General features: G+C 41.1%; 1 protein-coding gene across 2 annotated transcripts in view; it reads left to right on the top strand.

Moving 5' to 3' along the window:
* STXBP6 (syntaxin binding protein 6) overlaps nucleotides 1–27,026 on the top strand; it is a 230,603-nt gene that overhangs the window by 60,819 nt on the left and 142,758 nt on the right. For both annotated transcript variants that reach the window (XM_046655501.1, XM_046655502.1), the window contains exon 2: nucleotides 7,878–8,066. In XM_046655501.1, the coding sequence (XP_046511457.1) occupies nucleotides 7,878–8,066 (189 nt within the window). The remainder of the gene's footprint in view (nucleotides 1–7,877; nucleotides 8,067–27,026) is intronic.

Genomic DNA, 27,026 nt, shown 5'->3' on the forward strand with positions numbered 1-27,026 from the left:
GGTGGAAAAGAGCTTCCTCTTTCCCTTCCTTAAAGAGTTAAACGTTACGACCAGGGCTGCGAAGTGTGGTTGTGCTGTTTTCGCACTGCTCCAAAGGTGAGTGTCAGAGGGGGCGAGTGCAAACTGACCTCTAGCTGGTGTTCTGTCCACCAGGCATGGGCCCCACCAGGAGCTGCATTTGCTCAGAGGAAAGGTGACATTTTCTTCTCACAAAATACCTTCCAGGCCTTGTTGTAGTTGTTCACAGCATTTACTCTTCTTTCTCACAACTCTTTGAAGGTGGAATTTATCCAGTTTCACCTTTGAGATTCCCAGCACCACGCCTGGACTGAAGTTGAAAAGAGAGTAGCACAGACCGATAATTGGATCTCAGTAAAATATATTTCGAGATATCCTCCAGCTTAGGGAGAAAGAGTGTGTCTCAGAAACAAAATGTTTTGAGGTGCATTCTAGTCAGGTTAGAGCAGAATACGAATACTGGCCTGCAGAATCTCTGGCTTATTTTCTTGTTTCAAAATCCGGAGATCATCACATTAACATTTTGGCAAGCTTTTTTCTAGATGTCTCTTTATGCATATAAATATGCACATATCATTGTACATTCATAAGTACATTTACTGTTTTGTAACCTTGTTTTCACTCTGTATTATGTCATTGTCATTTTTCAAGTCAGTATCTATAGATCTATCCTGAGGTTTTGAAAGTCTATGTAATATTCCATTGGGTGGATGGGCTGTACTGTATTTAACCAAAGAAGATTGCATACTGATGGATATTTAGGTTGTCTGTAATGTTTTGCTTTTAAAAATGAATCTGAAGGAAGCATGCATGGTGTTTAATACACACATACAGCATTCCCCTTTTCTTTATTTTGGGGAGTGAGAGCTGCTGGATCAAAGGATTCCAACTCAAATATTAATCTCTATGAGAAAGGAATTACAACTTCTGCATAATCCTTACACCAATAGAGGTGGGTTAAAAATGGCGTATTTTACCATTCATAAAAACACGTACCCAAAGATTCCAGTTTGCAATCTTAAAGCAAACTCTGAAAGATACACTTAGCGGCTCTCTTGATTGTATACTTGGGATTGTGTGTGTGGAAGTGCCTTGTGGATCACCAAGTGCTGTGCAAATCTCAGTGACTCATTACTAGGACTCTAAGAGTCTCTGCCATGTACTCTCGAGAAATGATTATGGAGTCTTTTTAATTTAGTTCATAAAGAGATCAGGAACCAAACAAGTCCCAGGCCTTGCCCCCCAGTCTCTGAGAGCAGGTCCTGAGCACTTCAGTGGACGCTGAAGTACAGTCTTTGTTTGGAGTTCCTTCTTTAAGGTATTTCTTTGTCTACAAATATTTTTCTAGCAGAATAGAGAATATTTTTAGCTTTTATTTATAGACTCGTAATTTTTATTTTCCTGTTTGGAAGTATCGGGCTCCTTCCAGGATATTTTTAGAGGATTTTCTGTATGATTTATTGATTTAGTCTGGATCTTTAAATCTGGTGAAGTCTTTAGAAGGGGTTCTTGGTCTGACGTTCCCATCTGACTTCACACCCTGCCAAGCCCATACCACGGTCCTTGTTGTTTCTACCAAACGGAGTGATGAACTTAAAGTGATTGCACTTTTCAACTTTGAATGTTATCACCAGATTAAAGTTATCTGTCTGTTCTAGTGACATATCTGACCCCCTTTTTAGAGTCTACTTATAATAAGTTTTAGTTAAGAGTAGGAGTTGAACTACGTGGAAAAAGTGGCTGGTGGACTAAAGTCTTTGTCTAATTTATTTAGTTTATCAGCACACATACATGCCGTGGAAAGACGAAAGTTTTTATCTTGAGAACTATCATATCAAAGAGTAAAGTTGTCTAAGTAGAAATTTTGCAAATTTAGAATAATCAGTAACCCTTACTCGAGTAAACTTTTTAGAAGCTAAATTGACCTAAAATTATCTCATTGGTCTTAATATACGAAACCAGAAAAAAGAAAATTGATTTTCATTGCTTAATGAATTGCGTATTTTCTGACTGCCGGATGAAGTTTTTGGATTTTAGAGGAAAATTAACATTTTCAGATTATTTTTAGGTTTAATGACTGTGTAATAACATCTGACTTGTAACATTTAGTATTTTCACACTGTGGGCTTTAAGAGAAGCGATTTAATGTTTCTCTTCTTTGGTTTCAACATTTGTAACATTGACCCATTCGTTGTCAAGGTAATTGTGTTTCTCCGTCAAGACCTGAGGCGTGGAGAAGAAACAGTTAAATATAGTTGAGCTTGAATCGTATTTATCCTTTAGAATATTACATTGGACAGTGTAGAAGGATGATTGTGAGCAAGATGGGAATACTGGAGCCCTCACAGGAGGCATGCAAATGTTCAGGCCGGGGATGATGAGAATCCAAACCTGGGAAGAGGATGTGAGAATGAAGAGGAACTGGTGGAGTCCAGAAATATGAAATTGAATCCACAAGACTGGGTGGTTGGTTAGTTGTTATAGGGGTTTGGAGGGTTGGAGGGAAAAGGCAGGGTCTAGGTTAACTCTCAGTGGAAATGCTCACTTGGCAGCTAGATCTATGGATTTAAAGCCAGGAAGGCAGTCGGAGCTGGGTGCATGATTAGTGTCATCAGATTAAGGGTGGGAGTCAAAGTTGCATTTGTAGCATCTCAAAAGTGACAATGCAGAGAAGGCCTTTCTTAGAGAACAACCTTATTTGTCTTATTTCTAAGTTATTTGAGGTCACTTCACAAGAGTTCCCATGCACTAGGGAAGACCAGCTGATTCTCCCCAAAACTCTTCCAGGATGATATCATATTTGCTGTTAACTTGGAGAATTCTGAAATTTGAATTCATGAAGATTTTATTTCTTTCCTTTTTCTCCCCAAAGCCCCCTGGTACATAGTTGTATATTCCTCGTTGTGGGTCCTTCTAGTTGTGGCATGTGGGACGCTGCCTCAGCGTGGTTTGGTGAGCAGTGCCATGTCCGCGCCCAGGATTCGAACCAACGAAACACTGGGCTGCCTGCGGCAGAGCGCGCGAACTTAACCACTCGGCCATGGGGCCAGCCCCGAATTCAGCTTATTTTGAGCTCACTTGCCTCAGGATTGGGTCACACTAACTAGTTTAAGAGGATGATATCTAAAACCTGGGATTCTACCTGCTCGTTAGCAATGGGAATATAACTGTCCTACGGTCCAGATGACTTGTGTTGGCACAGTCAGTGCCAAAACAGGCTCAGAAGATCGTGTGTTAGACATGGGATCCGAATAGGGAAGCTAATGAGGTTAGAGGAATCAGTTGTCTTATGCTCCTAAGCTAAATAGATGGCACCTCTATCTCGCCAGAGGAGGCTCTTGCCTCTCAGGTGGGGAATATTTAAGGCCTGTAGGCCACAACCCCTTAAAATCATCTGGTGATAATGAATACCCTAGTAAAGGGCATCTGCGCTTTTAACGGGGAGTACCTGCCACTTCTCCTTGTCTCCTCTCTCCTGACCACAGAGGACAAGTGTCAGTTCCACTACTGGAAACCAAAAATGTTAGTGTTGGAATGCAAAACATCATGCATCCTGTACCCTTTTCCTTATTATGGACTTCATCTGCAGAATCCCTGAGTTTGTAGGAGTTCACAACTCCTACCCTGAAGGATTATTTTATTTTCTGGTTACTTGTGCGGGGTGGGGAGTGGCGGCCATCTCACTACAGTCCCGTGTACTAACAAAAGCAGATATGGATTTGACGGCTTGAAGTGAGAAGAGAGAAGAAAAAGCCTTGAGAAAGATTGAAGCTGACTGTGATTAGTTTCTGCAGCTAGCACTGAAGGCAGCTAGCTGCTTTGACTTGCAAATCATATTGTAGGTTGGTTTCTTGGATGGAAAAGCTTTGTAATTATAGCCTATAGAAGCTGTGGACCAGGAAGAGAAAAAAATTCCGTGGAGCTGTTGGGGAGGAAAAAGAATCTTCCCTCTACCCTTCTGAGTTCTTAGCTGAGACCCCTGTAAGAAAAACAGGTTCACAACAGGTTTATTGACACATATACCTCGTGTGAATGTGGGAGATACCCAGGGAAAAATGAGTCACTCCCTGAAGTGGTTTAGAATTCAGGATTATATACCATCTTAATAGGGAAAGAGGAGGGGGATGCAGGCCTCTTAGGGGAGAGTAAAGGATGTCTAGGAAAGGTGAGTGGGCCCTTAGAAGAATAGATGGGAGGTATAATAGTTTGTAACCAAGTCTGTATGAGTATGGTGTTGACTTCTAGCCTCCTCTCCTGTGACATGTCAGTCTTCCCTGGTTGAGGAAACTTCCAGAGAGGGGATTTATGACAACTGCGTTCCTTTTGGAGGACCTGTCTTTAGGCAGATTAGGGGAATTCAGAGAAAGCCTCTCCCTGCATTTGCTGTTTTTCAGATACCTTCAGCTCAAAATAATCAAAATACTAATGTGGCATGTTTTGGGCGTATGTGTCTTGTTACCTTCAAGGTGATGTAGGTTCGAATAACTATGGTCATGGGTGCGCCACTGCTGTTTTCGTCTTGTTTCCTTACAGTGGAGTCCCAACCTTGGGCTGGGCATTGATTTACCAACAGTGAGATGTACGAGCTGATAGAGCTGCTTGGTTGAATCAAGAGAAAAAATCATGTAACATCTCTTCCTGTAGTCTCTCCTGAGAATATGTTCCTTTCCATCCCATAGTTCTTCTTTAGGCTGTTGGTTTTTAAATTCGGTGTCAGGATGGCTGCATGAGAACCGATTAGGGAGTTGTTTAAAATAGGGATCCCAAGATTCTCATTCGGTGAGTATGAAGGAGGGGCCCAGGAGTCTGCATTTTTGTAAAGCTCTCTATACTGAATTCAAATGTGCAGTCAGGTTTGGGAGACACTCATAGATTATTGCCACGAGGCTACGATAGTACCCCTTTTACTTTCTGATTCTTTCTCTTCTAATCCACTGTATATCCCCATTCCCAGGGTGGCATTAAAAACATACACACATATGTGCAGGCACACAGGCCTGTTAATATCATTGTCCTGAACAAAAGCTTTTGACAATTTCCCATAGAATGAATATGATAATCTCTTATGAGTGACTTCCCTGAGGGTGAAGCCTATAAAACGGTTAGTAAGAGCCTTCCATATGATAGACCATTTATCCATATTTAGAAGATTTCATACCCATGAATGAGGAAAGTGAGACTTTGGTAAATAAAGTTGAGTTTCTCGTTTACAGATACCTTCTTGTATGGATGGCTACATTTACTCAGCTTCTACAAGTTCAGAGGGTCTTTTATTTTTCATACTGTACTACACGAGTTAATGAAAATTTCCATTGTTAAGCATTTGTTATGATTCAGGCATTAGAATAAGTGATCTGCATGCACTGTTTCATTTAATTCTTCCAATACGTGGTTCCACGAGGTAGGTGAGGATACCTCCAAGTTGCAGTTAGTAAACCGAGGGTCTGGAATTGTAAGAGATTTACCCAGGCACTTAGGACTTAAATGTTGGAGCTGAAATTTGAAACCAGGTTTGTTTGATTCCAAGGCTTGTGCTCAATGAAGTTACTGTTTGATCTTTTCTCTGTCTCTCTCTTTTCTTTTTTTTTTTGTTCTTGGCCACTGAATATCAGTATAAAAAAACAAAAGGTCAATTCCATTTCTTACTAGTTTTTCAAAAGAAGAATAGGATTTCTTAAGAGTTTGGTAAAACATGCATGTTCTTTTCTTCCTTTTTTCTTCCTGACAGATTTTACATAAGAAAATGATAGCTTTTTCTGTCTTTTAACCATAGTTTTAGAAAAATGTGAATCCGAGGGAAGAAAGCAGAAGCCATGCCACAGTTGGGAAGGCGCTGGTCAGAGAACGCTTGATGACTTTGGGAATATGACTTTCTTTCTGCATTGCTTATAGAATGTTTGAGGCCCCTGTGTACCAGTGGCTTTCTTTTTCACATGTCCCCAAATGGTGATAGATGAGAGGCCTTGGAGCTTGAAAAGAACCAGTATATGCTTCTCTCTTTTTAAAAAATGTCCCTGTAAATTATAACACCCTGCCTAGGAAAGGCATGGGGTAAATCATGGCGGGAGAAGTTCTGTTTGCTAACTTCTAGGAAAACTTCTAGGGTATCAGGTATTGGTCAGCACATTAGAAAACAGGTCCCCCTACACTTGTCATTTCATTCTCAGCCAGTATGAAGAAGCTGGTGGCAATGATAAAATGTCATGATCAGAGCACAGAGAGATCTGGGTATCTGGGTATAGGTCTGTAGCATGTAGATATAGGGATGATAGAAAATAAAAAGCAACACTTTTAATTCTTTATTCTTGGTGCCACTAAGAAAACTTGTTCTGTTATAGGATTGCAATGAGGAGAAGTTTGTTCAACCACAGGGATGCTCTTTTTTAATATATCTCTTTCCTACCGCGAGGGTACAGATATAGACCAGTTACAGGTAGACAGTTGTTTTGGTAGCATTTGTGAATCTTGCATTGTGAAAGATGTTGCCATGGTCATCCATCATAAATCATCTAGATTTACGTGAAAGCTTTGATGAGGTCAGTAGTCAACTCCTTGAGAACTGCAACCATGTCTTAATAATTTCCTGCATCTCTAATACTGAACATAGGTATTTGTTTACCAATTGGCTCAGTTTTACAGCAAGTTGATCAACTCTTTGAGCCTCTGTTATCATATATAGCTGTGCTGTTGATCCATGTGCAGGATCTCTGAATACTCTGTACAACCTGTGTGACCGACTCATCGGCCCGGCCCTCTCTGCATCTTTAGTTCTGATTTGTTAATTGCTTGAACAAATGCTGGTTACTAAATAAGACATAGAATATGACTAGGATGATGGAATAGAAAACATTTACTCAAGTTACTGTTGAGCTTTTTGAAGGGTAGGGTTAAAGTTCAGATTGACCTTGAATATAATAAACACAAATAAGCAGAATTAAGATCGTTAGGGAAGTACAACTTTTGGAAAACTAAATATAACATGGGGACTTTGTATATGTCAGTTTGGGTGGAGATGAAGGGGACACTCATTGTGAGTCAGCAATAGACTGCTTTATTTTCTTAATTATTGGGCACGCATGGCCAGTTAACCACAGGAGCATAACATGTGGGAACTGCTGGGTAACGTTTCCAAAATACTTAACATTAGTCAGACACTTTTTTAGAATTCTGTGTCCACTTTGGCTGAAGGAAAATGTGGAGAATTTGGCAAAGGCCCAGAGCATGGCTAGATGCAGAGGAGAACTGGAAAATAGGACCCATTGAAAGAGGCTAATAAATAAGGATTAATTACTTAGCCTGATCCAAAGCAGCCGAAGGGTGATTAAATTAATGGTCTTCTGTTGCATGTATAGTTATTATATAGAAGATATAATTATTTCCACTTTAAGTAGAATTAGGAAAATGGATTTACACTACAGTTAAAGGAGATTTTGAAGTTGCATAAAGAATTTCTTGACTTTAGGGGTTGTTGGACGGTGGAAAGACTTCTCAACTGGAAATGTGAAATTGTGTTCCTTACAGAATAGGAATGGGAGTGGGTAGCGCTTGCTAGCTTGAATTGGGTGCACTTGGGGTAGAGATTGGCAAACTTTCTAGATCCCATTTCATGGTACTCATCTCACATTGTGTTGGACATTTTTCAGGGAGTAAATCACTATTCCCTTTTTGTTTGTATTGTTTCATAGTTAATACAAATGTGAAGACCTTGCTTTTAATGATTCTGTAATGCATTTCAAGCAGGCGGGAGGTTAAACCGCAAATTGAATATTACGTCACCTGCGGATCAACTTGCTCTTCCTTCTTATTTGGACCCTTACAATATTGTCAATTCCAACTTGCCATTTCTTTTTCTTCTTTAGAAAATTCGCTGCGTGCCCTCCTCGCTTGTTCTACAATGAGCGCCAAATCTGCCATCAGTAAGGAAATTTTTGCACCTCTTGATGAAAGGATGCTGGGAGCTGTCCAAGTCAAGAGGAGGACAAAGAAAAAGATTCCTTTCTTGGCAACTGGGGGTCAAGGCGAATACTTAACTTATATCTGCCTGTCAGGTAATGAAAACTAGATATTAATATTATTAAAACAACTTCTATTTGAAAACAGTTAATTCTAAGGTCTCTAAGAGGCTTATGTACCCAGCTTTTGTACATGTCTGCTCTTCCACTCCTGTATCCTGTTTCTCTGTTGTCTTCTCTGATCCTAATTTACCTCTACTTTTGAGGTTGCTTTGTAAGAGTAAGGTAATGAAGTCCAATTTTAATGTATTTTCCAGTTCATTAAGAGCTTCTCTAGCGGGTTTGACAGTCACATTTGTTTGTCTGTACTTTCCTTCACTAGGATGTTGACAGAAACTGGGCTGTCCTCGGAGGTTTTTGTTTTAGAGTAATTCCTAGTATTTGGATAATTGTCATTACCAGCAGCCTGAGTTTCGTGGGCTTTCTTTTTCTCAACAGTTGCCAATAATCAGTTATAGTTTGTCTCAAGACAAATATCAACACCTAATGGAATGTGAGAAAGTAGCCTCAGCTCACAAGTCACTGCTTTGCTCACAGCCGTTCCTTCTCAGGAAGAGCATCTGTTTTATTAAAGCTTAGAATTTTGCTGGATTATTTTTTTCTCTTTCTCTTTGTGATTGTAGGAGATCTGTGGGATTTGCTGTAGATTCATACCAAGTTTCCTGAGAGAAAACTTGGATAAGTTTTCCGTGGAGCTATGGGTGATGCTAATCTGAACAGCTGGGGCGTTTGTAACATTCTTGATAATATTTCTTGTAACTAGGCAATGGAAGAACTAAGCTCACCTTCATTCATCTTTTTTTATTTCCTTCAATTGGGGCTTGGGAAGAAAATTTTATTTTTGGACCCATTTTTAGCTTTTAAAAAAATGAAGCCTCTGATCATTGAAGTTTATCAGAATTTATCTCAGTGTGGAGATAGCTTTTTTCCAGAAAGAACACATAAAGATAATAATAAGACTGTATCTTGGTTTAAAATGACATGAGAACATAGCCCTTTGGTAAGAACGCCTTTTCAGTGGTTACAAGAAAGCTTTTATTTAAATGAATATGAGAGAAGCGACTTTGAAATATTGGTCTCTCTTTCTTAACTCCAAATAGAATTAGGTTGGGGCCGGCCCCGTGGCACAGCGCATAAGTGTGCACCTTCCACTTCGGCAGCCTGGGGTTCGCAGGCCCGGATCCTGGGTGCGGACATGGCACTGCTTGGCAAACCATGCTGTGGTAGGCATCCCACATATAAAGTAGGGGAAGATGGGCACAGATGTTAGCTCAGGGCCAGCCTTCCTCAGCAAAAAGAGGAGGATTGGCAGCAGATGTTAGCTCAAGGCTAATCTTCTTCCAAGAAAAAAAAAAAAAAGAATTAGGTTAAAAATGTTGGAGGACATTTCCATCCCTTTAGTGTACCAGGCAGTGCTTGGCATGTAATAGGGACTCAATTAATTTCTAATGACTGAGTGAAAGAAAGAAGTAGCTTTTCTTAAGACCTTCCTAGTATTTTCTGAATGAGATTCATGTCTTTAAAATATTTCCATGTTCCTAAGTTTAGATTCTAGACTTTTTTTTTTTTTACGAAGATTAGCCCTGAGCTAACTACTGCTAGTTCTTCTCTTTTTTGCTGAGGAAGACTGGCCCTGAGCTAACATCCATGCCTATCTTCCTATGTGGGAAGCCTACCACAGCATGGCTTTTGCCAAGCGGTGCCGTGTCTGCAGCCAGGATCTGAACCGGCGAACCTCAGGCGGGCGAGAAGTGGAACGTGTGAATTTAACCGCTGCGCCACTGGGCCAGCCCTAGATTCTAGAATTTTTGCTTGCACCAATAGTGAATAGAATGCATTACAATAAATTTTGTGTTTGAGCTGCATGGAACATGAGCTGAGCATGGACACACAGTGATTCTAATTTTGTTAAGCTCTATTAATGTCGTATGGAGATTTCTTGTAGATGAGTAGTTGAAGAAAAGGTGGGTGGTTTAGAAGTCCCTAGAATTTTGCCCAGTATATAACTATAACTGAAAAAGAGGGCAGTTTTGTTTGCATTTTAGGTATATGCTATTGTCAGTCTATTTCTTTTTTTTTTTTTCTTTTTTATTAAGGTAACACTGATTTATAGCAGTATATAAATTTCAGGTATACATGTTTATATTTCGCCTTCTGGATAAACTACATCATGTTTCCCACCAAAAGTCTGGTTGCCATCCATCACCATACTCATGTGCCCCTTTACCCTTTTCACCCTCCTGCCACCCTTCTTCCCCCCTATTTCTGATCATGAAGTCTGCAAGAGTGATACGGGGACTCTAACTGCCTCATCTCAGTGAAGTAACATAACCATTTCCCTGCCATGGAAGATAATGACCTGAGACTTCCTGGGACACCGCATTTCTTCCAAGACCTTCAGGTTTAAAGTCGGAAACTATGAGAATTTCTTTTTTGTTGCATTCTAATGGAGGAGAGGCTTTTGTTCTGAAAGTCTTCATCCTTTTCATAGATTTGAACTTTGATACGATGGGTTGGTAAAGTAGATCTGACATTTAAGCAGATGATTTAATGGAAATTGGGGCAGGAGAAGGCCAGGTGACTTGGACACTCAAGTTATTTGAATTTTGATTTTTCTTATGATTGAGAAAGAAGCAGCCACCTTTATTTTCTAACTTATGTGAAGCTTAGAGGCGTATCAGTCACATCTCTGATAAGGTCCTGTTTTAATTAACAAGTAAATCATTAGTAAATATTTATAAAGTCCTTTTTTATGTGCTGAGCACTCTTAGTGCTGGGGGCTCAGTTATGAGAAAAACTCATGAAGCTTACTTTGGTGGGGAAGGCGCAGTAGACATTAATAAGTTACTTAATAATCGTAAACACGATTATTAACTCTGAAAGATTAAAAAGGAAAAATATAGTGATGTGAAAGCATGCGTGAGGAGAATTTGGCCTGGTTGGGAGAACCCAGAGCTGTGTGGAGAGTAGGGCCTCACTGGTTCTGAAAAGTGGATGGGCTGGGTGCAGAGGGCATTCCAGGCAGGGGAGTGGCAGCTTCATTCACAGAATGAGGTGATTCTGAGTTTCTCCTTCTCCTGTGCAGTCGAAGGATGACCCTTTTGTAGCTCAGCTCACATAGGAGGCTGTGAAGTGAACGCAGAGCCCTGGGTCACAGCCTGTTTCCTGCTATTAGTGTGAAGCACCGGTGGTTTCTGGGAGGCCGGGTTCTTCAACTCTTTTGGTTTAGTTGATGAAAACCAGCTATCGATTTTGAACAGACAAAATTTGTCCAAATTAGGGCAATGTCTACAAAGAATTTTTAACCACTTTTGAAACAAGATAAAGAGTAAAACTTTTTTTTAAAAAAGGAAGAATATCATAGCTTTAAAAGCTTGCCAACATATGCATGTAAGCATGGGTGTTTTATATATCCAATGTCTTTTACTGATGTTTCTTTGTGTGAATTTTTTTCCCCTAAGTGTCTGGCAGAATTTATAATCTAAGAGATTGAGGCCTGTGATCATAAGACTTATTATATTCAGAGAGGATTGTATATCCTCTGGAGGAATCCAAAAAGGTGCTGGAGCAGGGGAAATAAGATGATCTTTCTTTGGTTATTTAGCTATGATTGTGTAAGGAAAGAATCTCTCGTTCATTCATGGAGCCTGGGGATAAAATTTGAATGTTTCTCATTGGACTTCCTGAATGGCTTCTTGAGTGGTGCAAATGCTTATGTACTGACATGCTCCTGTTGATCAGCATTCTTAAAGCACTGGTTTCCACTTTCTTTTTGGCAATGGCTAAAATTAAAAAGACTGACAATATCAAGTGTTGACAAACATGGAGCAATTTGACCTCTCATACTTTGCTGATGGGAATGTAAAAATGGCATAACTGCTTTGGTAAACAATTTGACAGTGTTTTATAAAGTCAAGCCTGCACTTACGACTCAGCAACTCTTTTCCTAGGCATTTACCCAAAAGAAATAAAAACGTATGTCCACATAAATACAGGTACACAGAGGTTCACAACAGTCTTACTTAGAATAACCAAAAATCAGAACTCAAATGTCCATCTATGTGTGAATAAATAATTTTATATGTCTTCAGAACTACCAATATGTGCAGCGACATGGATGAATCTCAAAAAGCCTTGTGTTGTGTGAAAAACCAGACAGAAAAGACTTGATTCTATTTATCTGAAATTATAGAATGGACAAAACTTAAGCCACCATGATGGAAATCGGGTTGGTGATAGATAGGGCCTGGGGTTGGGGACTGACCGTGGAGGGGCATGGAGGAATTTTTTGCAATGTTGTAAATGTTCTATGTGTTGATTGTGGTGGGAGTTACTTGGTTGTATATATTTTTCACAACTCATCAAACTGCACACTTCAAATGGATGCATTTTATTGTATGTAAATATATCTCAGTAAAATTGATTTTTAAAAAATATCTTACAGAGTCACTAGTGAGATGATTGTAAGACTTTATTAACCTCTTTATCTCAATCTGCCCTGTAAGGTGGACAGAAACTAGGCCTCTGCTTAATAGGTATGAGAAGTTATCCTAGATGGCCTTTCTGAGGTCTTAGACAGAAGCAGCTGTGTATCATGTAAACTTGTGCTTCTGTGTGATCTCTGTGTCGGTGTGTTCCTAGTTTCTTATAGCACTTGGCACAGTGCCGAGTATATGCACAATAGATGCTTAAATGGAAGATACTATTTAATTTATGGATTATTACATACCTGGTGATAGTATCAACTTTATTTACAACTTAGAACTGTTAACTCATTCAAAGTGTAAAGCAAGTCCTGCCCACGACAGTTTCTACTGTTGGTTGCCCCCTCTGGGTATTTGGGTCTGTAAAACTAAACTAGAAACATGCTAAGAAGTTAAAATCAGTTTGTTATTAGAGGCTAGTTACCTTCTGAACATTCTGTAATTTCCTGTTTAAAATCTGTTTTCCTGATCCTGTTTTAATTCAGTGTGCATAATGTATAATGCTAGCCTTCATGGCCATAAATGGATAAAAATCTTTCCTTGGCTGTTCATTGTCCCCATAGAAGAAGCATGAAAAAAGTTCAATTTTTATAATTAATACATTCTTTTACATATTTTGTTAAAACAGAAAAAATCCTTTTCAAAATGATTTTAGATTTGTAGAGAGCAAAATTTTCTTATTTAAAAAGAAAAAGTTCTGAGTGCTCTTTGATGAAATAATTCACGTGAATGGATCCCCATAGAAGGTAATGATGTGGACTTTGAGTCTAGAACCTGGCAATACTGTTCTTTATCTCAGTGGTTGCCAATCCTAGGTGTTCCTTAGGATAACCTCTGGAACTTTTCAAAATACAGATAGCCTGGTTCCGTCTAGGTCCTACTAATGCAGCACCAGGGGTAGTGGGGAAACTTACCTGTATTTTCAAAGTGTTATGCAAGAGACACTGAAGCTAAGGTTGAGAAGTTTCACTATCTTGGGGAGCTATACTTGGGGTCACCTTATTGGTATGCTTGACGTAATGCTATATTTTTGGTACTCAGTTCTGTCAGAAGAATAGTTCTTAGTCTCTTTCTTGGTGACTAGCCATGGTCAAATCTCTGAATTTTTCTGGGCTTCAGTTTATTCAGTTGACAAATTCAGATGTTCTTTTGGGCTCTGAGGTTCTAGGGTTCTGAACCCCCTTGGAAGTTTTATAGCAAATTTCATTCTTATTCCATACATATCATGTAGGGAGAAATTCAGGTTGTTAATAATCCAAATGAACACTTTAAAACATTTGCGAAGGTTTGAGAACATTCTTTATAGGTTGTTATTGAATTAGGGTAACTAGAGTTAATTGTCAGTGATCTGGCATAAGAAAGAAATTTTTTTTAATCTACTTTCTAATTCAGACTGGATGTCATCTCAAGGTCTGTAAATATTAGAAGAGACAGAGAACAGACAGAAATGGTTTATTCAGGAGTGGTGAATTGCTTTTCCAAGAGCTTTTGTCCAGGAAAAATCAAGAAATCCATACTGAACTCAGAGGTGTACAAAGGTATTGGCAGTGAAAGAAGAAATACAAAACGACTATAATAATGATAAACATTTATTATTCTTTATTGTAGTAGTAGTAAATATTGCTGAAAATGAATCTTTTAGAAAATTATGTAGAAGAAAATAAAAATCACTCATCTTGTATATGTTGTATTATTTGCTCTAATTCCAGTTAATCCTCACAACATCCCTGTCAATTAGGTCGTTTGTTCTTCATTTCACAGATGAAGGGACCAATGTTCGTCAGAGAGGTTGTGACAACCTACAGTCACCATTTTGGAAGTGACAGACTCAGAAATCCACCCAGTCCTTGTGGCTGCAGTGGCTGTGCTCATCCTGCTGTTAGCACCTCCGTTCTTCTGATTAGGGCAGGAGAGAGTGTGGTGTAGGGCAGGCCATGTTTTAAGGAGCAAATTTCTCCCCAATGCTTCAAAATTGATACATTGAACAATTTTGACCCACCCTGTGTTTCCCTATCTCATTTCCGAGGTTGTTGATTAATAGACTCTCCGACCTTTGGCATATACATCAGGGTAAGCCTTTTATCTCTTTATTATAGAGATTTCGTATGTAAATCCAGCCATAAAACTTTAAGTCGTTCTAAAAGACAATGCAATAAAAAACAAAGTTGCTTCCGGTGCCTTGATTATCGCCTTCTTTCTACATCCTTTTTTATTTAAAAATACAATATCCTCTGTTATACTTTTTATTGGGAATTTGGCTCTTTCATGATATATGCATAGACACATTTGATTAAACCAGTTGTAGCAACAATAATCCTCAGTTATGTGAAGTTAAAGGTAGAGAGAGGGTTTTCTTCTGAAATGTTTTCTGGCCCAGTAGATTTTGCCACCAGATGTCTTTTATAAATGACCTTCAGTGTAGCACCTGCCACGCACCCATCGCATGCTTCTGTGCTCAGTATGGTTAGGGTGGCACCAGTCCACCTTTGAATTAGTAATAAGAAGAATAATAATAGTAGTGATGGTATTTGGTGAGTTCCTATATCTGAACATGGTTCTATGCCCTTTACATACGTTAACTCCTTTAATCCTTACAACAATGTTATAAGGTAGATAAGAATACCATCCTCATTTTGTAGGTGACGGAACTGAGCTTACGGAAATAAATGAGCTCACCCGAGATCAACAACTTGTGAGTTACAAAACAGGGATCTCAACCCAGGCAGTTTGATTCTAGGCCTGTATTCCCTTAACCACTGTGTTCTACTTTTTATCTCTCTGTCTGTCTCTCTCTCTAGTATAAAAGTTATGTGAGAGAGGACTTCCCAAACCAACCATCTTTTCTTACCCTCCCTCACACACTTTTGGTGATAATCGTGTCTCGGTATTACTCCTCTTCCCTGCGGGCTTGGGCCTTGGTTGGTTTTGGCTGGGTGGTGACAAGCTGTACACCCATAGCTGGGCTGTTAAGAAAGTCCCATATTAAAACGATAGTGTCAGAGGATGTGTTTGAGCCTTAGAGAAAATTAGTTCCCCAGGGGAATTCTGAGAGGCTCCTGACAGGGACACAGCCGTGTATGAACTTGTTTTGTTTAGTTGTGTAGTAGAAAAAAGAAGACGCCTTAAAATTTGTCCAGAGTTTCCCTAGGGGTTCTAGATGTCTTCCTGTGAAAACTGGTAGTAATAACATTTTCTTTTATAAAGCCTTGTGAATAGGAAAGTTCAAAAATGGATGCCTAGGGACTTACCAGTTATTATCTCGTTTAATCCTCACAACAGCTTGTGACGTGGCTTCTCTTGTTTCGACTTGATAGTTGAAATGGCCAAGGTTTAAAGTGGGTAAGTACACACCCACGGTCAGGTGGTGAGATCGCCACAAAGCTGAGGCTCAAGTCTGGGTCCATCTCACTCCAAAGGATGCACAGTTTTTCACGTTTTTTTCCAGGACAGGGCTGGGTCCAAGAAACAGAACTCCCCTGTTCCTTAAAAACAATGTGACAACATTCCTTGAGCAAGGCGTTTTAATCTCCGAGGATTTAGAGGAGGTGCTGATGACCACTTCAGCTTTTCTAGTGGTTTAGCACGCCAACAGACTTTTCTTCTTCCATTCTCTGCTGCATGCATTCCAATTCTAAAACCAGATGGAAACAAGGGAAAACTCTCCACTGAGGCTAGTGCCAAAACATTTCATTTAAAAAGGAAACTCCATCTGTGCGCTCTCCCACCACACAGCCCACTGTTAAGAACAGGAATTTCACAGCTGATTCACTTCTGTTCGTTTTGATTAGTTTTGACTAATTGCAAAGGTAGAGCAAGTGGTGGTTAGGGAGATTACAAACTAAGGCAGCTCTCCTTCTGGAATGTGGCTGGCGAGGCCCCGTGTACCTGGCAGCCATCCTAAACAGCAGCCAACCAAGAAGGCAGGGAGTTAATCCACGCAGATGCATTCTTTGTTGGTGGTAATTTTCTGTTACCACTTTTGGAAGATAGTGCTCTTTGCTGTTGTATTGCAAGTTGGATATCATCAGGGTTTCATTTGTCACTAAGTTGTAGTCAAAGGCACTTGGGCACGCCATGAATTCCTGTTGCTCCCTGTCTTCTCCCAGCCCAGCTATGCAAAACACAAGTTTAGGCATAAGACTGACTTAGGGTAAAATACTGGCTGTACTAGCTCTGTTGCATCTTTGAGCCTCAGTTTTCTTATCTATAAAATGGACATAAAATCTATATCCCAGGGACATTTTGGAGATTAACTGAACTATGTATGTGTGTATATAAGGCCGGATACCTAGAAGGTACTCAACTTGATGAGCAATATTATTATCTTATCATTAAATGGGACGTCCACTACTTCCTGCCATATGAAGATGATTCATCTGCAGTTTTTTTTTTTTTTAAGATTTTATTTTTCCCTTTTTCTCCCAAAGCCCCCCTGGTGCATGGTTGTGTATTTTTTTAGTTGTGGGTCCTTCTAGTTGTGGCATGTTGGATACTGCCTCAGCATGGCCTGATGAGTGGTGCCATGTCTGCACCCAGGATTCGAACTGGTGAAACCTTGGGCTGCCGGAGCGGAACGTGCGAGCTTAACCGCTCCGCCACGGGGCCGGCCCCTCATCTGCAGTTTTCAAAAAACATGATAATATATGTCTGTGACAGGCTTCTGTGACCCATGTCATGAGAGACAAAAATCACACAAAAACCCAGATTTATCTTGGAGTTTCCTCCCTCTCCTTCCAGACGTTTCCCTCCACTCTATGACCCACACCTGCCAGGGATCTCAAGGTCATTCTGACTCCTGATTTCTAAACCAAGCTGCTCTTAATTCTCTATGTTCCAAAATTATCTCCCCCACCCAGCTAGGATAATAGGGGGCATCACACTGCTGTTTTGATTCTGAGAGTTTGACGACTTCCACTCTGATCTCACGGGTGTCTGCGCATGGCTGGGTGTAGTGGACACCAGAGTCCTTGTGTGCAGCCCTCTTTATCTCATTTTGTGGGGACCTAGGAATGGCTTAGTCCATTGAGTTCCTGTCCCTGAAATGGGAGAGGTTATTTTCCTACACCTATCTTCACTGGATCAAAAGGAAAATTGAAACAAAATAAAACAAAACGTTCTCTGGGGTCAGTTGAGGGCATTGTTAAGCAAACAGCAGAAGAGGGAGAGGCTGGTACAAATGCCTGTGGACCCAGCTTTTCAGCCCAGATCAAGATCTTGTTTGCCTGACTCTTTCCTGTTACTGTTCCTTTAGAGAGAGAGAATGAATCTGAGTGATATTTCCATGCCACTTATCGTCATGCTGAACCATATGCAGAACTTTCCAGAAGAAGCTATAAATAACCACAAGGACAGTGGGGTTGCTGAGTTGTCCAGCAGCATGAAGCATAGAGGACTAGTTAGTTACCGTGCTCTGAACTTGATCCCATTTCTCCTCTGGCCTCCCATGTCGTCTCCGTAGCACCGCTTAGTATTGCTGGGTTGTGTTTGTCAGTTTGCTTTCTGTTTCCCTCCCACTGCCAGTCTCTAGAGGGTAGGGACTGTGTTGCAGACACCTGTCTGTCCCTGCATGGAACAGATGAAGTGCCTGGGGAGAATCAGGCAAAATCCCGCTCCTGCCGAGACTGTGGGCTTGGGCTCACCGTCTGGGTTGGAGCTCCGGGCTGTGAGCTCATGCATTCGCTCTGGGTTAGACCAGCGGGAGCTTGGTTTGGCTTTTATTTTTCAACTTGCTGCTGTTCACGCTAACATGCTGCCGGGTGGTCTTTTCGTTCCCTTGGAATTCATCAAATCACTGAGCAGGAGTTTTTATTCTACCTAGTTACCAAGAAGAAAATGCAGATTTCTCTGATTTATTCGGACTTTTAGAATCATCCCAAGTGAGCAATTTATAAATGCTTCCGTTGTAACCTGGAACAGTAAGATGATGTTATCTCAAAGTTTGAAGTACCGTAATGTTTCTCCTGATGACCGAGTTCATATGATGGGGGAATCAATGATCGTTTAATGGGCATTGAATATCTCAAAACTTTCCCAGAATGCTCTTTTTCTCACAGTAATCATTTTCAGTTCTACATTTCCTTAGGGCTTTCAAGGGAAAAATAGGAACTTCATTTTTATGAAAAATCTCTCTGAGGATATTCACACTCTCTCTCCTCCAACACACACACACTTTTAACACAAGTTAGTTTTCATCCACCACATGTGGATTCCATGTCGCTTACGTTGTAGACCTCATGCCCAACTGCATTTTGATGTTTCTATCAATTTAACAGGTTCTGCTGTTCGGGGAAGCCTCCAGGGTCTTGGCAAGTGGATTTAAGATGGCAAGAATATACCCGGCCTTGATTCCTTGAGCTCTAAGTTTCCATTTTCATAAAAGGAAGCAATGGAATTGAGAGCTGTCCTTTTTGACATTCTCGCTAACATGAATCAGCAGGAGTTATCTAAGTTTTTCTCTGGTTAGAGTCCTTTCCATCTTGTGGATAGACAAGAATCAGTTGTATTTTTGGATCCATAAAGTTTTAACTAGATTTCTCCCTATAAATATATGTGTGTTCTTTGTCAAAAGGATAGAAAGTGCCACAAAAAAAAAAATAAAGGAAAAAATCATGTAAAAATAGTGACTTTGGCTTTTTAGGTTTCATGTTTTTTAATATTCCTCCCCCTTTTATAATATTCTAGGTACAATTTTGTCCTTTTTAAAAATTTAACGTGGTAACAAAATTTTTTATTTTTCATATACTCTTTATAAAGTTAATTTTAATGGCTTCTTGAGTAACATAGGGCATTCATCTGTTACTGGATATTTTGTTTTTTCTATTTTCACAGTGAGAAATAAGGAACTTGGTCTTGATTTTTTTTATTTTAATACCTATCTTACGGATGAGGAAACCGAGGAGCTCACAAGTAACTTGTTAGAGGAAACGTCCAGATTTCTAGGGAGGAGAACGGGACCTCAGTGCTCTGCGCCTGCTCAGTGCTCTGCCATGGATCCAAATGAGCTTATTTCCAAACGCACATCTGCCAGAACTCCTTAAAAGTAAAATATCCTTTGTGTGCTTAATCGCTGGTTAACCATCCCCATGATATTTAACATTGTTCTGCATCAAGTTCTCTTTGAAGTACATATGATGCCTGCTCCGTTTAGGATTAAGATATTATTTGATCTCCATAGGCATTGCAGGTGTGTGTCAATGTGGTATGTAGGTGTGTGTTTGTGTCTGTGTTTGCAGAAAAAGAGAGGAAGAAGGTATCTGTCTTACCTACAGCCAACTCTCATGCTCTTTACAAGAGGCAGTTCTTTGCTTCATCTGTTTGGTCTGGTTCACTTCTGAATTCGTGAGACATCTTCTATGGTACTGTTGTTAGATGAGGGATGGGGAAGTGTTAAATGTCAACCAAACCTGTGCATGCTTTTTTTTTCTAGGTCAATGCATTTAATTAAGGATTCACATCTGACATTACATCAGATCCAATACTTGGACCTTTGGAGCCAACAGGATGAGGGAAATTAACATCTTAGGAATTTTCTTTTAGAACTGTAGATTTTTTTTTTTAAAGATTGGCACCTGAGCTAACAACTGTTGCCAATCTTTTTTTTTTTTTCCTCTGCTTTTTCTCTCCAAATCCCCCCAGTACACAGTTGTATATTTTAGTTGTGGGTCCTTCTAGTTGTGGTATGTTGGATGCTGCCTCAGCGCGGCCTGGCGAGTGGTAACCACGTCCCCGCCCAGGATGTGAACCACCGAAACCCTGGGCCACTGAAGCAGAGTGCGCCAACATAACCACTCGCCCATGGGGCCGGCCCTTAGAACTCTAGATTTTTGTATTTAGATTAGTCCTTCTCAAATCCAACACTAATGTTTACATGAAAAATGAGGCCCAGAGTGGTTGGATGGCCTACCTGACATCGTAGAACCACCACAGTGAAGCACAAGAAGGAAAAAACATGCTCAGATTTTGCCCGTTTGGTTTTTGACCTTGGGGGTGACTGGTTGAAGCGGGGTTAGATGAAGAAGAGGTGGGATTAGTGGCTAAGCTGAATCTGAGGACATATCTCTGTGCCGTTCCTTTTCACATCAGTATGCAGGAGCAATTTGTCCCACTCACTCCTGAGAAGAGCCTGTTGGCTGCCAATCAAAGAAGTGGATGTGTCTCTTCTAGGGTATGGGTATTGCAAGAATTGGGTGTGAGTACCGCTGTAAGACCAAGTATGCAGGCTTATTCCACTTCTCTGTCACTTCCTTCTGGGCTTGGGGACCCATCATGCGGAGAGCATCCAGTGAGAGAGTTTTGGAGGGGAAAGTTCAAAATGTCTTTGTCTCTAAATGTGGTATACCACCTGATCCATTGGGTTAAGAGAAGAAAATATTAGAATTTCTATTTAAAGTATAATTGTTTTCTAATTTATATATTTCATGTGTGTTTTGTAATCACCATAATATTTTAGACGAGTAGTCCAAGTATATGATTAATAAATATGCATGTACTGGCAGTTAATACTCATACATTTTTTATTGAGGGAATGCATAGTCAAGAATGGTCAGAGAGCCCCGGCCAGAGTCCTGGGGAATGGAACCTTTGCTACAGTGGTAACTTCCAGCCGGTGGACTGAAATCTTTGTGAAATCTCTGGCTTTTAGAGATAGTTGCCCTCAGTAGTGAGCATATCACAGCCCTTTGGAATCAGTCTCAGCCCCCACTCCCCACCCCGCATCTCACCCCCAGTGATTCCAAGGCTTTCTGGAAGGTGGAAGGCCAGCTACTGTGTGAACTAAGCATCCTAACACAGGTGAGGGGGGCCTGTCACAGTGCTGAGCGCTTGGTAGTTGCAGCTGATGGCTGTCCTTTTGGAACCTGAATTCTGGCTAGACAGTTATTTGTTTCAGTTCTAATATTAGTTTTGATTTGGATTGCGTGTAAACATCTGTGGCTTTCCTTTTAGTACACTATCATCAGGTTGGGTCTGGTTTATTTAGTTCTGAAGCTTCTTGGCCTTTTGTACTGTTTAAAAAAAGGGAAACTTACATTTCCTTTCTGGACTTGACATTTATTGATTCATCCAGGGGAGCCTCATTCTTTGCTGATATAGCAAAGTTCTTGGTTCCTGTAGGAGCAATTTTGTTTGAGCTAGTGCATTTCCTTTTTTGTACATAATTATATTTCTTTGTCAGTTGTTATACTTCATATATAAGAGTTGTGTAGACCATTTACTTCTAGCACAGCTGTGCCAACCTTCTTTGGAAAAGAAATTTTTCAAACTTAAATTCAAATACTAGGTGTCCAAAAGACATTCAGATGTGCCACATCTTACATAAAGAAAAACATAAGTCACATTACTCCCTTTTCCATGGATTTGGAACTATTAAAAATATCACTTCTGGAGGCCAGCCCCGTGGTTGAATGGTTGAGTTTGTGCCCTCCGCTTTGGTGGCTCAGGGTTTTGCTGGTTAGGATCCTGGGACTGGACATGGCACCACTCATCAGGCCATGCTGAGGTGGCGTCCCACATGGCACAATCAGAAGGACCTACAACTAAAATTAGACAACTACGTACTGGGGGGCTTTGGGGAGGAGATGAAGGAAATAAAAAAAGAAAAAGATTGGCAACAGATGTTAGCTCCTAGGTGCCAATCTTAAAAAAAAAAAAAAATCACTTTTGGGGGGCCAGCCCGGTGGTGTAGTGGTTAATTTCGCACATTCTACATCAGCAGCCCCGGGTTTGGATCTTGGACATGAACCTACACACGGCTCATCAAGCCACGCTGTGCTGGCATTCCACATACAAAATAGAGGAAGATTGGCACAGACGTTAGCTCTGGAACCATCTTTCTCACCAAAAAAAAAGATATATATATATACATATATATGTATATCACTTTTGGGGCTAGCCTCATGGTGTGGTGGTTAAGTTTGGCATGCTCCGCTTCAGCAGCCTGGGTTCATGGGTTTGGATCCTGAGTGTAGACCTACTCCACTTATCAGCCATGCTGTGGAGGCATCTTACATACAAAGTGGAGGAAGATTGGCACAGATGTTAACTCAGGGCTGATCTTCCTCATGCAAAAAAGAAGAAAAAGAGGAAGATTGGCAATGGATGTTAGCTCAGGTCGAATCTTCCTCACCAAAAAAAAAAAAAAATCACTTTTGTTTTCAGCAATGACAGAGCTCTGAGAAGGGATTGGATTTTCTGTGAGTGTATATTTCAGAGCTTGCCTTTACCCTCTGCTCCCCCTTCCCATGTTGCTCTGTACTTTAAGTGTCCTGTTCAGCTACTATCAGGTATGAATACCCTTTACCTGCCAGAGCTTCTCTTTGCAGTGTATGATGGTTGACCACTCTTCCCTCACTTCAACATCACTCTTTCTCTCTCCTCATCCACACTATTAAAAACACAGTTCCTCAGAGTGACTGATCTGAGATGTTAAAAGAGAAATAATGTAGGTTACAAAAACCTTTAAAAACTGATGTGTAGTTTGAATACCTCCCCTGAGGGCATTTGTATTTTGCAAAAAGTGGCAATGCCTCTAAAGCCAATGGTGGTGGTCGTAGTAACACTGAGAGTGTTTATTGAGCAACTACTATCGCCCATTTTATACCTTCTCAGGTAGTTCTGTCTGGGGTTGGTACACACAGTGATCAACATGTGGGGTGTCCTGTTCTGATCATTACTCCTTGTGTATCTGTTGGAAGCGTTCATTTCTTCTGTGTTGACACTTAAGGACTCTTGCTTGGAACTTTTTTGTATAGTGATGGTTTTTACCTTGAATTTTAGAGGACAGCCTGCTAAATGGACTTTGATTCCACTTAATTTGGCTGCTGTTGGTTTTTGCATTTTAACAGAGTATTACAGAAAAAATGCAACTTGATACTAAGGAACCTTGCATCACTCATTTTCATAAATCAACTCACTGAACAAGGACACTTAGAATTATAAATGCTTCCTTCGGTTTCAAAAGTGTTTGTGGTGTTTTTTTGAAGTCACTGTTAGCCAGCCTTCCAGATAAAACTCTGGCTTTAAGACTGTGATATGATAGGGATCTTGTTGCCAAGACATTTCTACATAATATTTCAAACTTGCTCCTTCCAAAATCTAATTTTATTTTGAGCCACAGTACAGCTCTGTGAATGTTGAGGTCAGAGGAAGAAAGGAATCTTCTTGCCCATAAAATGAGCTCTTTGAGTCTGGACTGAAAATGCCTTGCAGGTCACAAGCAAAGGGAGAATTTTGCAGAAATGAGTTTAGATTTTCCTGTGCCCAGTTTAATTTTTGCTTAGGTAAGAATAGGACGGTGGTATTCAAAGTCTTTTGAGGATACAGCACTTGGCATTACACAATGTAGTTCGTATCATAAATACTCCGGTCTGTGCAGTATTAAAAATGAGATTCGGATTGGAATGGCTTACTTAGATTTTTGAGTTGGATTACTCTAATTTTAGCCTACCCACATTGAATCCAATTAGAACTTTCAAGTTTTGGCTTTCTGAGAGATGCTCTGTAGAGCATCAGTTTCCTAAGTTTCTAATGGGTCTCGGGAAGATGAGAGTTCTCTGCGTATGCGGACAAGTCAGGTGTTCTGTCTTGGTGAGAAGTTGCAGAGGCCCTTCTGATATGGGGCTTGCTTTTGGCACACACAGAGTCACGAGTGGGGAAAACCCATGGCCCAGTGATGGCTATCAAGTGACGGTTCTCTGTGCATAATCTGTGTTTCTTCCATTTCCAGGATCAAAGTGATCAGAAGTAACTCTGCATAAGGGCAAAGGCTTGGGAGACAGAAAAAATATGGATTTGAATCTTGGTTCTACCCCTGACTAGTTGTATAATCTGTGTAACATAGAGAATCACTTGGTTTTTCTGAGCCTCAGTTTCCACTGATGTAAAATGGTGATTAAAAACATCCATCTTGGAGGACTAGAGTGAGAACTTAAAAAATTGTATAAGAAGATAAAGGTAAACCACCTTGCTTGGCCCCAGAATATAATAAATGCTTAATAAATGTTAGTTTCTTCATCATCCTTGTCTGACATTGAAAGTCGTCTTCTATTGATGACAAGGAGTAAGAGTCATCAGTCATCCGCCTAGAAACTAGAAACGGCAAGAAAGCAGCTGGTGACTTCGCACACTCCTCGAACAGGATCGGAAACCCTGTCGAGGGGCCAGAGAGGGTATCTAGTGCGAGGAGCCTGACGCACATTAGGAGCCCGATCACAAGTTTTGTCACTGCCGTGTTGGCTTGTATGAAGTGATCCATTGTGAAGATGGATATTATCCCTCTTTTCTGAGTGACAAGCCAGTGGAGTTTCAATTTAAAGCGAGGAGGCTGGATACTCCTGGATATCGTTAAATAGGCTGACAGGTGTTGGTGTGGTGAAAGCACATCTGCAGTCAAGCACAGCTGTATCCAGATCTCAGCTGAATCCCTTTTTAGCTGTGGCCATAGAACATACCTACCTCTGTGAACTGCTCTCCTCGTCTAGACAGCAGGGACAACTCATACCTCATGGGCTTGGTGTGTAAATTAAATAAGGCCACCTGCAAAGAGGCTGATAGAGGGCCTGGTGACCTCAGTAAATGCCAGTTGACAGTGTGCTAAGCATCGTGTTTGTGTGTATGTGTATGTGCGTGGGCTGGGGTGCAGAATCATTCAAAATGCACCTCCATCCTCATCTTAGGAGCTATGAGAATATACTGAATGCTTAAAATGGGATGTTTAAGGGAAGAACACAGTGGGAACTACTCCTGACTGCTCGATGGCTGTGTTACCTGTGGACACTGAAAGTGCCATGTTCCTGGCTTCTACTGGAGTGCTGACCTATGAAGAGCTAAGTTGCAGTATTTTGTTTTGAAGGCATGGTCGATCGGTGTGTTACAGAAATAAAGCCCACAAACATTTGCCTAGTCATTTAGCTTGGGGCTTTTTGGTTTTAAGCTGATGTACTATAAATTTTTGTTTTCTTCCTAAAATGTCTTTGTTTGGGTGGAGAGCCTTAAACCCCAGTAGGCAGCAGGCAGCTTTCGCAAGTCTGTACCTGGGGATGGCTTAAGCCGTGCGCCCAGTCCCTGGAGAGCTCGAATCCCCTGCAGTTTGATAACACGCTTTGAGGATATAAAAGAAACTTCTGAAAACCAATTTCTGGTTTATCATTTTCTTTTCTCCATGTGCATTTTTATGCAAACTAATGCCATTTGTTTGGATTTTCTTCCACCATTAGAACTTTCAAAGCCGAAGTCTGCATCCGAGGACTTAGTCTGTAGCGTTTCAACTGTGTCCCTGACCCGCTAGCTCTCCCTTCGTCCCGGTGGGCAGTGGTGAAGCCCTCTGCTGTTGGTGTGCCAGCCGCTGTAACTTGGTCTTGAACTTCTTATGGAGGTCTTATTCTTTTCTGTGGAACTGCAGTCTATTTGAATATGCAGTGATGTCTTTTTCCTTAATTCCATTGACCTGCGTGACCAATACCTAGTAGGCAATGTTTTCTTCATGTTCAATTACCCAGTTGTTTGCCAGTTGGAAATTACATTCTCTCTTGTGGTTTTGGATCTGTGTGGGGGTCAGTAGCAGTAGCTACATGACGTAAGTGGAGAAAAGAAGCTGGGCTTTGCAGTCAAGCAGACTTGGGGTTGAGTCTTGCGCTGACACCAGCTGTGTGATCTTAGGCAAGTTGCTTCCTGTCTCTGTGCCTTGGTTTCCTCAGTTCTAAAACTGGGTGTCTGGTATGGCTGTAGAGATTAGAGGTAATATGTGTGAAGCACCTGGCATATTTCCTAGCACATAGTAGGTGCTGTGTAATGGAAGCTGCTGCTGCTGTGGTTGTCATCTCCTGGTTGTCCGCGCAGTTGGTTTAGAGCCCTGGCACTTGTCTCTGTGGAGGAGAAATTGCTGTGAGCAGCAAGGCCAGATCCTTGACCCACCTGCAGGCTGATAGGCGCTGTGCCTTAAGGAGCACCCAGCGTCCTCACCACAGCTGCCCACTGCTCATCACAGGCCTTAACGCCCCGGTGGCTTCTGCGGAGGGCTACGACTCCAGCCTCACTTTGCTGCTTGCGTTTGAATGCTCCTAGTCGTTGCTGGTCACTAGAGTTCCATGCTTCCAGGTCACCCTGCAGTCGTGCCCAAAGCAGCCAGAGCACCGCCAATCCAACCTGTCTGTTCTTACCAGCATAGGAGGCAGCCAGGACCCCAGGGGCCAGGTCAATAAAAGATGCTAAACCTTAAGCTTTTCCTTTCCACCAGTGGGATGAAGATGGAGAAGCTGCAGCAGGTTGGACGGCTGTTGTGACAGCTACAGCAGAAGAATCTGGATGAGTGGCTTGTGGAAGCTTTGGCTTCAGACATGGGACTCCCTCGTTGAATGGGACAGTGGTCCCCCAGGAGGGTGATGGCTTTCACATCTATCTACCAGACATCCCACTAGCCCTTTGATCATTTGGAAGGGGGTGACCAGTTAGGCATCCTTCCTAAGGATGTTACTCTTCCTTCCTGCCACGTTCAACATACTTTCTATAGACCAATAGC

This window comes from Equus quagga, chromosome 2 (genome assembly GCF_021613505.1).
Source record: "Equus quagga isolate Etosha38 chromosome 2, UCLA_HA_Equagga_1.0, whole genome shotgun sequence".
Classification (NCBI taxonomy): domain Eukaryota; kingdom Metazoa; phylum Chordata; class Mammalia; order Perissodactyla; family Equidae; genus Equus; species Equus quagga.